This window comes from Pagrus major, chromosome 11, assembly GCF_040436345.1.
Source record: "Pagrus major chromosome 11, Pma_NU_1.0".
NCBI lineage: Eukaryota > Metazoa > Chordata > Actinopteri > Spariformes > Sparidae > Pagrus > Pagrus major.
This window is the reverse complement of record NC_133225.1, coordinates 9080470-9097069: the sequence shown is the minus strand read 5'-3', so window position 1 is coordinate 9097069 and position 16600 is coordinate 9080470. Positions and strand designations below refer to the sequence as shown.

Below are 16600 nucleotides of genomic sequence, written 5' to 3'. Positions count from 1 at the left end.
TAAAGTGTAACACGATCCTTGAGTTGTTTCTTCCTCGTCTTGCTCCTCGTCCTGTGTGGTTCCTCAGGAAGCAGACGCCGTCGGTTGCAAAACGGAGATCACATGTTATGTACTCATATTTGTTCGGCAGCTTGTTGTTCTCTCCTGTCCCGTGATACGCAACCCTACACACTACACAATGTTGTCTTATGACCGTAACTGGGCAGAGAAACAAACAGAACTCCTTTACAAACCCAGTTGTGGGATCCATTGTTACCTGAGCCGCTCGATGAGGTTCATTTGTTACTCAGGTTGGACCATAAAGATTTACCTTTGTCCATAAGTGCCAGTGAGCAGTACTAGATGGCATAAACACAAGCCAGGCTCATTATTTTACATCATCATACAGCTCCATTACTGAGCACTGTATATGTCTAACATCAAATGGAAATGCACAGTTGATGAATATATCTTTAAACCAAGACATTACAATGTCACCTAAAAATGTGGATATGTATAAGAGGAAGGGTTTGAAGTCTTGCTCAGTGCAACATTATTCAGAAGATGGTTAAGATTCTTTAAATTGAAGGGAAATCTTTCTACACAGTTTTATAGTTTAGGACATTTTCAAGTCCAGACTTTTGCTCTTAACCTTGGAAACAACATTTTAGAAAACAAACCAGTGAGATAAAGTGCTTGGAAAAAGAAGAAAATCTGCAATTCAGTGACAGCCGGGCCAAACTCCAATCGTCTGATCAAGATCAAGATCCTCAGATCGCGCTGCACAGAAGTTTCCAACATTCCTTGCCGGTTAACGAGTCTGATATCGTTTCCATAATGACAGATTTATTAAATAAAGTTGAATACATTAAAAACACGGTGAAAGATTCTCTCTCGAGGTCCCAGAGTAAAACATATCATTGATAAAAGCATGCACATTCAGAGGTATAAAAGAAACAACATGGTGGATTGTCTGTCAGTCGTGAGTCATATCAGCTCTCCTGTTGCAGTGTGTGTGTGCGTGTGTGCATGTGTGTGCAGGTCTATCAGAGCAGCCGAGGTCAGTCGTCCTTGTGCTGTCACAGATCATAACAGTGTATTTGTGGTCGTCAGTCCAGTGCAGCATCTTATTTTAGAGGTCATGAAGGTTGTTTGACTTCTCAACACAAATAATTCAGTACACAGTAACACTCACTCCTGTGAGGGCTGACGGTTATACACACTGTCCATGGTTGTATTTTTGATAAATGTCACATGTAAACTCTTTTAAAACATTCAGAAATTATACAAAATTAATGACAGAATGTGAAGAAATAAGAGAAAACGTTTGCCTCTGTGCTGGCGTTATAAACAATACTGACACTGCCCCAGTCAGTCCGGGCCGAGTATATACAGAATCTATGAGACCGCTAGCTGCACGGCTAACTGAGCTAACCAGCTGATGGCAGCTCCAGTTAGCAGCAGTCTGGAGTATGAATTCAATGGGTGGCCAATTCTTACATATTGCACCTTTAAAAGTCTTGTGCTTTTGCATCTCTAACATCATTTGCAATAAATCTATATATATAATCTATACCTGGATGTTTATGCATTTTCCAAAATTTTATTATAACATGAAAATCAACATGCAGAGACTACACCTTCATAGGTTAGGTAAGCCATCACACTGACTACCACTTCACCTGTATTTCTTTAACTATGTATGATTAACAAAGATTTGTTTTATGTTACATTTAAATTGTGGGTCTGAACTGTTCTCTATTATGCAAGATTTTAAGATTTGGCTGCTAAACAAGAATTTTTCTCTCAACCTCAAACATATTAATGAATTTGCTGTGACCCCTTTGCAAGTCTTGAATGTTTGAGACGCACCAGATGAGTTTAAGAAACAAGTTTAAGGTCTCTGCAAGTTGATTTGCACGTTGCATTGAAATATACTGATATCAAGGCAGGCAAAATATGAAACAGATATGAAAATGATGTCCTGTAAGTGTGCATAATTTGTTGTTTTTCTTTCTAAAACATGCAAAAACACTTAATGATCCTCTTAAATAGAGTTTGAGGCTAGAGGCTGTGTTGTCAGTGAGCTGCACTGATCAAGAGAGAAGTGGAAAAATCTCATATGGTCAGATGAGTCATCATTCCCCCGGCTTTCAACAAGCTGACAAGTACGTGTGTGGCACACAAACTGAAGTACGCCTACAGGCCTGAGCACTACTTTCCCAAAGGGCATGATGATATCCATGATGCGATGAAGCATGTTAATCGTGATGAGGAAAACATTTGTTAAGGATGATGTTACAGATGTACCCAGAAAACAATGGATCACTGTATTGTTTGATTGGATCTGGATCCAGTTATCCAGATTTGTTGAGCTGAAAGTTGTAGTTTTCAGGTGAAAGTCTGAGATCACCAACTTAATATAAAGCTCAGGTCTGCGTCTGTGTAAAGCCTTTGCAAAGCACTTCAGTAACTGTACTAGAAAAATCTGCATTTATTAACATATTTCTCGTCATCTTTTGTCCAAAACAGACCATATTTTGTTGACCAGAATCAACATATTTCCTTGCATGTGCTTTAAAGGTGCAATATGTAAGAATCAGCCATCTGTCGCATTCATATTCTCAACAAATATAGGGCATATGCTAACTGTAGGTGCCGTTAGCTAGTTAGCTCAGTTAGCCATGCAGCTAGTGGTGGACTGGAAGGTCAGAACTGGACGAGTGTTGGTGTTGTTTACACTGCGAGCACAGGAACTTTGGAGCGCTGTGAGGAGGAGGAGGAGGAGGAGGAGGAGGAGGAGGTGGAGGAGGAGGTTTTAAACGGTATAGAGAAGATTGTGTCACCTGACTGAAAATATACGGGCTTGGAAACCAAATAATCTGTTCATATTATTCCAAATATGATAAATCTAATTAAATCCCATTAACTGTAAATGGCTAGATACTGGTAAGATTATAGAAAAACACCAACGTAGACGTTACCCATTGTTTTTGTTCTCCCGTGTATAATATCTTCTGCAGCTGTTGTTTAAATGAAGCTTCCTCAGTGTGTAAAGATGTAACCTGTGCCTGATATGTCTGTGTTAGCTTAGCACAAAGTCTGAAAGTCACTGCAACGTGCCAAAAAATAGAACATCTCACAAAACTATGACTTGTTTTTGTACAGATTAAACAAAGTATAACATGTCAATCAATGAGCTTTAGAGGAACACCTCCTCTGAGTTCTTTGTGACCTCTAGAAAGAGCCAGGCTTGCTGTGTTCCAGTCTTTATGCTAAGCTAAGCTAACCATCTCCTGGATGTGGCTTCATATTTAACGAAGACATGAAAGTTTTATCATCCAACTTTCCAATTTTCCCAAATGTCGAACTATCACATTAACCTTCTATATCAACCTAACTGAGTACTTGATGGTGATGGATATTATCGTGACTCTTACACAGTGAAACGGTGGCTCGTTTCTGCCACGCTCTTTCATAAAGACATAAAGTGTCTTGGTGCTTTACTTTGGTCTGATAAGGCTGAATTCGGTGCGATCTACATTTAATTTCACCATATATTTAGATATGTGTTTACATCTGCGTTGTAATTACAGAAACGTATGGAAAACATGCTCGGACTAGCACTGGTCAACATCAGGAAGAAGCATGCTTCAGGTGTGATAAAGTGTGTTGCTGCTGCAGGGTCTGAGTAAAAGCCCCAGTCTCATGCCTGTTTATTCTTTGGTCTGATGTGCAGAGAGGCGTCCCCCGTCGTCCGGCGTCACACCTCAAAGCTGATCTCCCTCGACTGTCCAAACAGGGGCTCTGACGCCAGGTGTGTGTCTGAGTATGCGCGCCGCAGGTGCGTCGAGCTGCAGGTGGTCTTGATGGCGACCTCGTAGGGAGGCGGGGGCTCGAGCCACGGAGGAGGGTGAGGCGATGGACTAAACCCAGCAGAGTCCATGGGAGGGTAGTCAAAGTCGTCACCACGAGCGCACCGGTGGCGTTCCATCGTCCTGCGTGAAAACAGTGGCGATGAAACATGAAAACAAAATACTTTATGAGCAAACATAAATCGATATGTGGAGTTCTGAGGTGTCAGCGGTTGTGGAGATCAGATGTTAGACAGCAGATGGAGTCATGTTCTGTCTGTAGTTGTGTTTCCTGCCAAAAAAAGGAGTTGGGTTTCACAAAAGTATAATGAACATCTTGGCTGTGCAGGATGATGAACCAATAGTTTGAAGCTGTTGGTATCAGGTGGAATCTGTGTTTTATCGGTGATCGAGGGCCGTTGTACTCTAGTTGCCAGTTTGTGAAGACAAAAACTAAAAATGGCAAAGTACACGTGCAGCATACTGTACTGCCCTAACATTAGCTAGCTAGCATTAGCAATGTCAATATTAGCTAGTGTGAGCAATGTTACCGTTATCTAACGTTAGTGACATTTACATTTGCTAGCTAGCATTAGCAATGGTAATGTTAAAGAGCTAACGAAAAATGATAATTTGCAGGATTTATTATTTTTGTTAGTATTTAAGGTATTGGGGATTTGACTCCTTGCACTGTAGGAAAACAGTGTTGCCTTCAACTCAATGTTCGCCAGCTAGCAATAACAATATTAGCTGGTGCACAAGCGCATCCATTTGAGGGGTCAGATGAGACAGAATGGAGAGTGAATGCAACATTTAATGGCTAAATGTTATTAATTACACCTGTAACTAGTTTATTTCACTAAATAGCACATCTCCAAAGAAGCAGCGGGAGCTTATCAGCTGTTGTGGTTACCTGCAGAGTCTTTGATTACAGGTGCAATAGCTCTTTAATTCAATCCTTCCTAGTCGAGGGAATAGTTCAACATTCTGAGAAATGTGCTCAGTAGTTGATTTGAGGGGGGATGCCATGCTCCTTGTTGGCAAAATGACCAAAATATATCCCTTTTGCTACCCGGTCATCCCCCTGTATGGTTAGCTTAGCATTAAGGTTTTCTTGGGAAAATAGTCGGACACATGACGCAGCGTAAATCGAATTGTAGTTCTGATGTTTTCTGTGCCAGGCTAGCAGGTTTCCCCTTTTACAAGTCTTTATGCAAAGCTAAGCTAACTGGCTGCTAGTAGTAGCTTCATATTTAGCGTACAGACATTACAATGGTATGGATTTTCTCATCTAACCTTTGTCAAGAGCAAATAAGTGCCTTAAATGTCTATTTCTTTCTATTTTGTAGTGATTATATGTAGATAGCAGAGTATTTTTCCAGTGGAAAGAAATACAGTCAATCAAAGACTGAGTCATGCAGGGCTGAGCACGGCCTGTGGACGGAAAGATGATTTTTTTTTTCCTCAAGTTTAAAGGATGAAATGTTTATTTGGCCTAAATTGATGAAAAATATGGTCAAAGTGTGAATTTCTGTTGAAAATGAGGAGCTGTTTGGGTCGAGAGCGCACGCCCCCATGAACACCCTGAAAACTGATAACTGAACGTATGATGTCATCGAATATTGATCTACAACAGGAAACATGAATCAGACAACACGGCAAAGCGGACAGGAATAAAATGTTTAGGGTCCTTTAAACAGGTTTTCTATTTATTGTAAGTGCTGAAAATCTATGTGACATAAATTAGAGTAAGTTGGAGTCTTATTTTCTGGCTTTGTGTAAATATTTGTCACACTTGTAACTAAAGATTCAGCAGTGCAGAACAGTAGTAAGTCTAAAAAAATGTGTTACTTAACTCACCTGGGCAGAAACACTGACTGGGACTCTGGGAAGCGGCTCCCTGACGGTGCGAAGAGGGCATGGTTGCTGAAGTTGGGGTATTCGGGATATGGATAATGTGGACACTCCACCGGGTCGAACTCCCGGTGGTTTGAGGCACTTTTGCTGTTCATAGCCCAGAATAGCCCCAGGATGAGCATGACCACCCCCAGCACCACGCAGCAGAGGGAGAAAGCCTGCAAGCGGCTCTGGGATGAAGCCAGGAAGGCTGTGGAGCCCCCGGTCACGATGAGGAAGGCTCCGACGAAGATTGCTCCGTGGTGCAGGGAAGGCATCCTCCTCCGGGGCTGTAACTGTATCTGAGGCTACTGTGTAGGCTGTGACCGGCTGGGTAGTGTCACTCACATACAAGCAGTCCCACGGAGTACGCTCCCCATGCGCTCTGACACTGACCAGACATCCAAATAATCGACTCCACGGTCACAGAAGTCCTATTATGACAAGGAATGAATCTCACTTATTTGTTCTCATAAATTTCCATCCCCCCATACTGTTGAAAAAGTGATGATCATAAAGTCCCAGTGTTAATTCCACGCTCTCTAGATCTTCAGCTCCTGTGGAAAGTGTTAAAATGAATGTTTTGTTGGAAAGTAAAGAAAAATCAAAAGGGTGAAAGCTTTGATGCGCATCAGGCCAATGTGGAGAAGCTGTGTTTATCATCAAGGCAGATGGACGAGAGGACGGCAGAGCCCATTAAGAAATCTTTACTGGCGCCCCACCCTCCCTCCGTCTAATGTGTCTGAAGGGTACCACTTTAGCCCTGTGTGTGTGTGTGTGTGTGCGTGCGTGCGTGTGTGTGACAGTAATTTCTCTAAACGTAAATGACCATATTGCACATGAAACAGAGTAACGTCGGCCTTCATCCTTCAGCAAAACAAGATGTCTTCAATAAAGAGCTGAAAGTTGGATAGTGATGTTCAGTATATTTAAATCTCACTGTTATTTTAGACCAAATTAATTATTAATCAATGAATTATATATCGTAAATAACAATTTGCTTCAAGCTAAATGCTAACGTCGCCGTGCTAACATGCTCACAACGACACTGCTAAGATGCTGGTGTTTAGCAGGTATGATTTTCCTTTTTTTTCCTAATCTGCACTAAAAACTCAAAGTGCAGCTCAGGCTGGCGAGTATTGTACAAACTAGACGAAAAGTCTTCAGATTGGCACAATTATTGTATTATCTCCCCGAGGAAAACATGAACGTCTGAGCAGAAAAATCATGTCAATCAGTCCAATAGTTCTCGAGTCTGGACAAAGATGATGGACTGACTGACAGTTATCTTTACTCAAAGAGCCATGCTGCTAGTGAGGCTGAAAAAAAATATCACAGTATAAATAAACAGTTAACTAAACAACTAAAATAAACAATACAAATCCCAAACCATAAAAAAATAATGACCTCAGTACTTATAAAAGTCTGGCTAGGGTTACAAAGTATGATCCTCAACAAAAACTATTTATTCTAATAGTTTTTATTATATTTTTTATTCAAATTGTTATTTTATTCTTTCCAATATCTCCTTATTATTGTCTCTTTTTTTCACTTACTCTTATGCTGCTCAATAAAGGAACATCTTATCTTATCTTATCTTATCAACGTGACATTTATATTATATTATATCACAATATATAGTGTATTATTGTATTTTTATTGTACAATTCTGCACTATATTTTGCCTTATTTGTTTTTACTTCAGTTTGGTGGTTTGTGTGTGGTCTTCCTCTGCAGCCACGTGCACCTGCAGACAGCAGTGAGGTGTGTTTGGGTCGCCTCCTCACACTTTGTGAATGGCAGCTGTGGACCGTGTTGTAACAGAACCATGCGGGCCGCGTGCATGGTGTGACAGCCTCTGCGCTCTCTGATTGGTTCACGCTCAGGGAGGCTGCGGCTCTAGAGTTCCCTACAGTCACCTGTTGGACCAATGAGCGCGAAGCTCTGCCGTGCGGCCACGCCCCCCCTCGGTAATTCTACCCAATGAGCGCGGTCTGAAGCTGTCACAGTGAAGGGGTGATCAGAAAGTCGAGGTGAGAGGTTGGAATAATCGATAAGGAGTTCGGTGTAAGTAGGAACTGGGCTCAGAGTGTCATTGTGCAGAACCGAGCGGACCGCAGACACGATGGACCCGCTGCTGTATCTAGCCGGCCTGGTCGTCATGTTCCTGCTGTGGATCAGAGTCAAAGGTCTCGACTACGTGATCGTCCACCAGAGATGGATATTCGTGTGTTTGTTCCTGCTGCCTCTCTCCGTCATATACGATGTGTATTATTATGTGCGCGCGTGGCTCATTTTCAAGATGTGCTCTGCGCCCAAACTGCACGACCAGCGCGTGCGAGACATCCAGAGACAGGTGAGCTGTCATCATCATCATCATCATCATCATCATCATCATCTGACAGTGTATAGTGTGCACAGTTGTGTGTGTGTGCAGTCTTATATTGTGTATCCTGCACATCCTGACTGTCACTATATAGATCAGCCACTTCCTTAATGTGAAGGTACCTGCAGGACATTGCATGTGTTGTGCAAGGAATCATGGGTAGTGGGGAAACTCACACAGGTGAAACATCCCCATCCATCCCTATACTTTGGAAGTAAAGTCTGATATACCTGTGATCTTAAAGAACCAGCTGCACTTCAGATAATAAGTCGATGTTTTGGTAAGATTCGGCTTCAAAATCACTGATTCAGTGCAGACAGGTGGCAGATAGGGTTGCAGCAGCACACTGGTTTCATGGTATACAGTGGTAGGTATAAAAATGAACAGTTATCAACCCATACTTGCTTATCTAGAGTACTGAATTCTGCCATATTTACTAACAAATATTTCAAGTTTATATCAAGTTTCATGTCTGTCAGAACATAATGTTTTTTAATGTTAAAGAGGTCATGTAATGCTAATTTTCAGGTTCATACTTTTATTTGGAGGTCGTAGTAGAAAAGGTTTACATACTTTCATTTTCAAAAAACACATTATTTTTCTTATATGCTGCATCGCTGCAGCACCCCTTTACACACCGTGTCTTGAACGCTCCGTTGATGAGTGTTGCACATGCGCGTTATTTAACGGGCAGGATGTTAAGCCAATCAGGGGCAGAGTAGGGGCGGGTCATGCCGGGCAAGGTAGTGTGATCAAAAATAACGCCGCTACAGCTGGTAACCATGGCTGCGGTACAGCCGTATGTATTTTGATATATATAAATATATATATTTATATAACGCCTGTTACATAGTGACAGTTCATTCCTTTAAGGGTGATAATAATAATAATAAAACATTGGTAGTATTGTGATAATGTGATATTCCTAAAACCGTCATATCTCATACCGTTTCAACCCTACTGGCAAGTATCATGAGGTAATATAGAAGGGAATCATATCTATGAAAAGCAATACTTATATTTTGTGATCTACGTTGTCAAAAGTATCACTGAAAAGTACTAACGCTGCCTTGGTACAACATTTAGTTCCTCGGGTGAGAGCAGACCAGACGGACCTAATGCCTCGGCTCTTAACAGGATTTGGTCAGGAGAGGAATCTGACATGAAGTAAAGGTGAATCAAAGCCACAGGCCTGAGAGAGCTTTAGCCAATAGGGGAATAATGAAGGAAAGACACACACAGGCTCTCCACAGTGGAATGAATTAATCGTGAAGGATTGTCAGGCTTCACAAATCAGACTTAAAAGAGTTCAAATGAGCTGAAAAGGCTTCGGACCTCCAAGAACCTCCTCAGACAGCCTGGATTATGGCTCGGTAAAACAGTCAGTCATGCTGTATGTCCTCTGTCCTTCAGTAGATAGCAACCTGTTCTTCTCTGTATCATGTATTCTGACACATTACAGGTGCGTGAGTGGAGGAAGGAGGGCAGTAAGACCTACATGTGTACGGGTCGACCCGGCTGGCTCACTGTATCTCTCAGAGTGGGCAAATACAAGAAGACCCACAAGAACATCATGATCAATATGATGGACATCCTGGAGGTGGACACACAGAGGCAGGTAGGAGGCTTCAGCAGAGACAAGTGAAATGTCCACTCCACTACATTTATTGGATGACTTTAGTTACTGGTTACTTTGCAGATTCAGATTATAAAGTGTTGATGGAGCTCTTACTTCTGATGTGTAACCAGTCAGATAGTGTTGTGGGCGGGACATTGAGTGAAACTAGAGTGGTGACTAGACGGACAGAGGGAGGCGGCTGCATCAGAGCCAAAGTAGGATGTTTTTAAGTTGATTTTTTTACCTTAAAAAAGTGATTAATCGCAAAAAGTCTGATTTTCAAATCCGACACCCTGCCAGGCTGATCATTGCCTGTTCTCTAATCCACTCATGACATGAGCCTTTCACAAGATACCATAGTTATTCTTGTCATTTTGATCATTTTTTTGTGAAATTGGGTCTTTATTTTAAGCAACGCTGCCATCTCAATTTCTCTTGGCATGGCAGTCACTGTCAATTAGCATGTCGGTCCTCCACTTTGGTCGAAACTAAAATGGGATGGATTTTCATGTTTCAGTGGTGCCCTGAGGATCAGGACTGTTGACTTCCATGATCCCCTGACTTTTCATATATCAAGTCAAAGTTTTTATTTATTCTGTGAAATATCTCAACATCGAGATGTTGACTTTTCCTTTTTACTCTTCAATTTGTCCAACACTTTCCTGCAAAACCAATTTAATTCCCATTAGCCTCAGCTGTACTTTGTGTTAAAGGCTGATGAGCATGCTAACAAGCATGCCAACTTGCTGAACTAAGATGATGAACATAGTAACTTTTTAACTAACAACTTTTTACGTGCTGAATATTAGCATCATGGATGTATCTATTAAGCTGGATACCTCGCTGCTGCTCAGCCTTGCTTCCAATTTTGGTCAGTGGACCCTCATGGTATTTTCCCCTCAGACCACCATCAGAAGAGAAACATCTGTATAACTGTTGACAGTGCACCTCAGAATGTCCACAAGGTTAATTATGAGTCTTTCTATTATGACTTTTTGATCCATGGAGGTTTGATATTTGAAAAAATTTCCCTCGAGCCGAGAAAAACAAGCAGATACTCAATGGGCCGCAAAGCTAGAAACTTTTGTAGCAGATACGCCAGGCAAGGCGCCATCTTTGGGTCTAATATCCAGCTTTCAAAACATCCATGATTAGCATGTTAGCATTGTTATTGTAAGCATGCTGAGCATTTAGCATAAAGCACCACTGTGCCATATGTAGAGCCTAAAAGAGCTGCTAGCACAGCTGTCGACTCTCAGCCTGAAAACACAGGGACCAGGGAACAGGCCAACAACCAGCCCGTTTAAAGCCCTATCTGACTGTCTTGGCTGCCTAACAATTACACGGCACGCAACCTGATAAACAGTGTTATTATTAACCATGTAAATGATTACTCAAAGACTGAACTCAGTAGTTGGTTTTCACTCACAACAATGCGCCTGGCTGGATTTTGTATTGACCTTTACTCACAGTGATCTTTGTTTTCCAGGTGGTGAGAGTTGAGCCGCTGGCCAACATGGGTCAGGTGACGGCTCTCCTCAACTCTATTGGCTGGACGCTGCCGGTGCTGCCTGAGCTCGATGACCTCACCGTGGGTACGTTCTCCTTAGGAATATATTCTGGGTAACCATCACAGAGCAGCGTCATCAGTGGCTCTCTGGTTTCCCGAAATAGAGACGATAATATCCACAGCTCATTGTTTAGCGATCCTGCACCTCCTCCATCACTCACTGCATCCTGCTCAGGGCCTCGGCGATTTCTCTAATTGTGTTAGAGGACTGATGTTGTAGCTCGAAGGATGAAACTGGGAGGAAATGGCTGCAGTGTTGGAGGCACCCCTGGATCGGGTTTCATAATGGATTTCCTGATCCCATAAACTGCGCATCAACAGTCTAATGTTTTCCCCAGCAGGTCGCTGTGTATTCGTTTATACTGATGTTCACACAGGCACATACACTACATGCTCACTCCCAGCAGGCTCTCTGCTTGTGTGTTCGCCCACTGTTGGTCTCACCTGGGAAGACATTGAATTACTTAGAAAACAAATCTTTTGCTCTCTCTCCTCTCTCAGGCGGTCTGGTGATGGGTACGGGCATCGAGTCGTCCTCTCACATCTACGGACTGTTTCAGCACATCTGTGTCGCGTATGAACTGGTTCTAGCGGACGGCAGCTTAGTACGCTGCACTGAGGTGAGTGTGGAATGTGTGTGTGGGTGTGTGTGTGTGATCTATGAGTCCAGGAGCCCGTATCATGACGAGAGATTATTGGGTCATGCTCATGAAATTGGATCAAAGGGATCACCATGGTAACATCATCAGCACCACAGACCGTCTTTACCTCTCTATAGCTGGAGCGGGTCTGCCACGATGCACCGCCATGTTTCTACAGTAGGAGGGTGAGACGAGGGGTATTTAGTTGGTTAGTTGGTTGCAACCTCACCACCAGATGCCACTGAATCCTACACACTGGACCTGATTATAATTGGACAATACTTTTTATATAGCAGCGTTTCCCACACATAGACTGTACCTGGGCGATCCATTTTAGCAATTTTTTTGCTTGTTGGTTGTGAAAACGTGAAACGTGACAAAGAAAGTCAACACACATACTGCGAGAGAGAAACAGGAAGCCAGAGTGAGCGCATTGAAGACAAAAAAGGCAACAATATGTAGCAAAAAAAGCTGTTCTGAAGAATGATAGCCTAGAGCTGCTCTCTCTCTTTGGCCTATTCATGGCTTTTTTTAGAAAGTGTAGCTGGAGAGTGACAGGAAGCGGAGTGAGAGAGGACGGGGTGGCATGCAACAAAAGGCCAGAGGTCAGATTCGAACTCGAGGCCGCTGCCTTGAGGACACAGAAATATGGGGCATGGACAAAAAAAAAAAAAAATAGAAAGCACCAACCCTTCAGCAAAAAAACAAAACAAAAAACAAAAACAAAACCCTCCCTTGTTCTAATCCCCTCCATCACTTCATTCATTACTTATGAACGGTCCCTAAAATAGTTTGCAAGAACAAGTTGGACTCCTCACACAGGCCCTAAAGTTTTAATGTGCTTTGTATCAGTAAATGCGTCGTGTAATCGTCAGAAGTAAAGCGAGAAGAGCCGCCTGCTTGAAGAGAAGATGAGACGGCCCATGCTGCGAGATTTGGTATCTCAAAGTACGTTTTTCTGTCACGTAGGAGGAGAACTCGGACCTGTTCCACGCCGTCCCGTGGTCCTGTGGAACTCTGGGCTTCCTGGTTGCGGCCGAGATCAAGATCGTCCCCGCCAAGTCGTGGGTGAAGCTGCGCTACGAGCCGGTCAGAGGACTGGAGAACATCTGTAAACGCTTCACTGAAGCATCAGAGAACAAGCAGAACACATTTGTTGAAGGCATCCAGTACAGTCTGGACACCGCTGTCATCATGACGGGAACCATGACTGACCAGGCTGAGCCTGACAAGGTGAGATGTGTGCGTGTGTGAGCACGTCTGTGTCTTGTTTTCACTTGTTTTATCACATTTAACCTCCCGTTTCCCTTTTTAACGTCAGATTAATAGAATCGGGCAGCATTTCCAACCCTGGTTCTTCAAACACGTGGAGAGCTACCTGAAAAGTGACCAGACGGGAGTTGAATACATCCCTCTGAGACAGTACTACCACAGACACACACGCAGCATCTTCTGGGAGCTTCAGGTACTCACACACACACACACACACACACACACACACACACACACACACACACACACACACACACACACACACACACACACACACACGCACGCACACACACACACACACACGGGCTGTTTCCATTATTACAGTAACTGACTGCACGTATCTGCCACATTTCAGCGTGTCATCATCTTATCAACTCCTCGCTCACTTCTCTTTATTACACTCTAACGCACACACATTTTGTACTCACAAACACACACACACACACACACACACACACACACACACACACACAAACACACACACACCATTAGCCATTAGTGAGAAGGGCTTGGCATCCTTTGTTGTCTCTAACAGTAAATGGTGTGATGAATTATGCATGGTATTGGTTTGCCGTTTTTTCTACAGGAGCCAGCTTCGGGCTTCTGGGTGCTCTCGGTTGTTGAAAGGGTTTTGTAGGCGCTGCGGAGGAAAGTCAGAAAAATGTCTGACTGATGCTTTGATTTAATCGTTAATCGACAATTTGCGATGGATCACATTTGCTGATGATGTGAGAAAGTGTGTGGCGCTGGTCGGAGGGTTGTGGCTGCCCTCTGGTGGAAGAAAAGAGGAGTGTAACTGAACTGTGTTAGTGTCTCATTAGTTAAATCAGAAGAGGTGTCATGACGAACTCCACATGTAAAGGAAAGGCCGCTGCACTTCAACAGCAACATGCTTGTGATTCATATTAAATGGTAAAGGACTGTGCAGATTTTTTTTATATATATATATGTTTTTTATGGTAAATAATGTAAAAAAAATCTATTTTTTATGGTAAATAATGTAAAAAGACATTTTCTATTTTTTATGGTAAATAATGTAAAAAAAATCTATTTTATGGTAAATAATGTAAAAAAAATCTATTTTTTATGGTAAATAATGTAAAAAAAAATCTATTTTTTATGGTAAATAATGTAAAAAGACATTTTTTATTTTTTATGGTAAATAATGTAAAAAAAAATCTATTTTTATGGTAAATAATGTAAAAAAATCAATTTTTTATGGTAAATAATGTAAAAAAATCTATTTTTTATGGTAAATAATGTAAAAAAATCTATTTTTATGGTAAATAATGTAAAAAAAAATATATTTTATAATGTAACATTTTTTTGTTAGAAAAGTCAAAATTGGGATGTGAAAATATTAACACTGCTCTCCAAATATAGACAGTTGGGTTGTAAAAGCTGAGGCGTAATATTAAGTCATGTATATGGAAGCAAACAAAGGCCAAAAGGATCTGAACACCTAATTATTGAATGTAAACACTGTGTAATATTTAATGTTGGGCTTTAAATACCACTGTGTTTACGGCGTTAAAATATTTTACTTATCATTTAAACCATCTTAAATCATAATTCTGATTGAAATGTTTATGTCAGTTCAAGTGGCACAAAAAAAAAAAAAAGAAAAACCTAAAGAAAATTGAGATTTATGAAAATGCTGTTCAGGCTCATTAAATTGATAAAGCCACATTCTGATCCAAAAATTCAAGTAAAGATAAAAAAAAAAAAATTGGGTAAAATAACGACACTAAAATTTAAGATAAAAAAGTTTAGACTTGATTATCAGGGTTACTTCCAAAAAAATCAAACTATTATGTCCTTTTTCTGCTTCCGTACACATATTTGAATCTATCTCAGCTAATAGATCTAGAAATATAGCATCATCAATTAATCTACAAAACATGAATAAAACAGTAAAAAAGCCACTTTGGCGTCACTTTTTAACGTGTCTGTGTCTGTTTGTGTCTTATCTGCAGGATATTATCCCCTTTGGCAACAACCCGGTGTTTCGCTGGCTGTTTGGATGGATGGTTCCTCCTAAGATCTCCCTGCTGAAGCTCACCCAGGGCGAGACCATCAGACGGCTTTACGAACAGCACCACGTGGTCCAGGACATGCTGGTGCCCATGAAGCACCTGCAGGCCGCCGTCACACGCTTCCACGAGGACATCGAGGTTCGGCTCAGATGTGGACGAAGCCGCTAAATAACTCGCTAGTCGTAGCACGTCCTGCTGCTTCAAACTCCCGTGTGTCTTGTTATTTCAGGTTTACCCTCTGTGGCTGTGTCCGTTCCTGCTGCCAGCAGGCAGAGGGATGGTCCACCCCAAAGGTCAAGAGGAGGAGCTGTACGTGGATATCGGGGCTTACGGAGAGCCCAAAGTCAAACACTTTGAAGCCAAAGCATCGACACGGCAGCTGGAGAAGTTTGTCAGAGACTCACATGGGTAAGTCTCAAATAATACATTAAAATGAGCCTCCGTAGCTAATGTGTTGACCATACGATGACCATCCTCCTCCCGCAGGTTCCAGATGCTCTACGCAGACGTGTACATGGACCGAGAGGAGTTTTGGGAGATGTTTGACGGACAGCTGTATCACAGACTGAGAGAGGAACTAGGCTGTAAGGAAGCCTTCCCCGAGAATTACGACAAAATCTGCAAATCAGCCCGACACTGACCCCCCCGCTGTGTCTGAAGAGGTCCTCCTATCAATATGAAGCAGGAGCACAAGTATTGTAGTGATCTGAGGTCGTGAATGTATTCTCTCGTCTGTACACAACAAGCTTCAGCATTCACGTACCGATTTCATGAACTACTTCAACTCAAAACCAGCACGTGTAGCTTGAACATACTGTACCAAATGTTTCATTTTTATTTTTTTTAAATGTGTATGTTCAGCGGAGCTCGACCGATACTTGATCTCAAGGGCCGATACCGATATCAGGGACTGAAAAATTACGATATCGCTCTAACAGCCGATATGCTACAACCACCCTGAGCATCTTTTTCTGCTTACGTACACTGATATCGATATATCTGCGATCGGGCCAAGCTATATATCGGTCGGGCTCAAATGTTACGCAACTTTTCCCTGTTTAAAAACTTGACGCACTGTTTACCACAGTTTCCCAAGTGCCATGAAACTTCCCAATAAGCTTCAGACGCAAAAATATACTTTTGTGATAAAGCGATGACATTTTCACCACCTTGTGGCCTATTTTTTTAATATCAAAGACATTGTCATATCACCAGGACTGTGTAAGGATTGAACAAAAACCATTAAAAGCTCTTTTTCTGCATCGAATATCGCTCTCGTGCTTTTTGAGTGCACAGCCATGGGTGCATCTGTTTGCTCTGAACAGATTCATTTGACTGTATTTGAATA

The 16600-nt window shown here is 42.0% G+C and overlaps 2 protein-coding genes across 2 annotated transcripts; one reads left to right on the top strand and one right to left on the bottom strand.

Annotated features, from left to right (window-relative positions):
* Nucleotides 1-3742: 3742 nt before the first annotated feature.
* Nucleotides 3743-6007, bottom strand: LOC141004536 (uncharacterized). Its single transcript, XM_073476078.1, has 2 exons — nt 5694-6007; nt 3743-3977 (listed from the first exon to the last, which is right to left on the bottom strand). The coding sequence occupies exons 1-2, from the start codon at nt 6005-6007 to the stop codon at nt 3743-3745; spliced, it is 549 nt and encodes a 182-aa protein (XP_073332179.1).
* Nucleotides 6008-7783: 1776 nt separating this feature from the next.
* On the top strand, nt 7784-16519 carry dhcr24 (24-dehydrocholesterol reductase). The gene is made up of 9 exons (XM_073476486.1): nt 7784-8085; nt 9578-9733; nt 11223-11328; nt 11805-11923; nt 12914-13177; nt 13266-13409; nt 15193-15390; nt 15482-15660; nt 15739-16519. The coding sequence occupies exons 1-9, from the start codon at nt 7855-7857 to the stop codon at nt 15890-15892; spliced, it is 1551 nt and encodes a 516-aa protein (XP_073332587.1). The 5' UTR covers nt 7784-7854; the 3' UTR covers nt 15893-16519.
* The last annotated feature ends 81 nt before the right edge of the window (nt 16520-16600 follow it).

What these genes read in the sequence shown, in the direction of transcription:
- dhcr24 (XM_073476486.1), top strand. Translation starts at nt 7,855, where the DNA reads ATGGACCCGCTGCTGTATCTAGCCGGCCTGGTCGTCATGTTCCTGCTG. An exon ending in GCATCTTCTGGGAGCTTCAG is followed by an intron (nt 13,410 to 15,192) that starts GTACTCACACAC and finishes TCTTATCTGCAG; the next exon opens with GATATTATCCCCTTTGGCAA. An exon ending in TTTGTCAGAGACTCACATGG is followed by an intron (nt 15,661 to 15,738) that starts GTAAGTCTCAAA and finishes CTCCTCCCGCAG; the next exon opens with GTTCCAGATGCTCTACGCAG.
- LOC141004536 (XM_073476078.1), bottom strand. Translation starts at nt 6,007, where the DNA reads ATGCCTTCCCTGCACCACGGAGCAATCTTCGTCGGAGCCTTCCTCATC. An exon ending in CAGTCAGTGTTTCTGCCCAG is followed by an intron (nt 3,978 to 5,693) that starts GTGAGTTAAGTA and finishes GTTTTCACGCAG; the next exon opens with GACGATGGAACGCCACCGGT.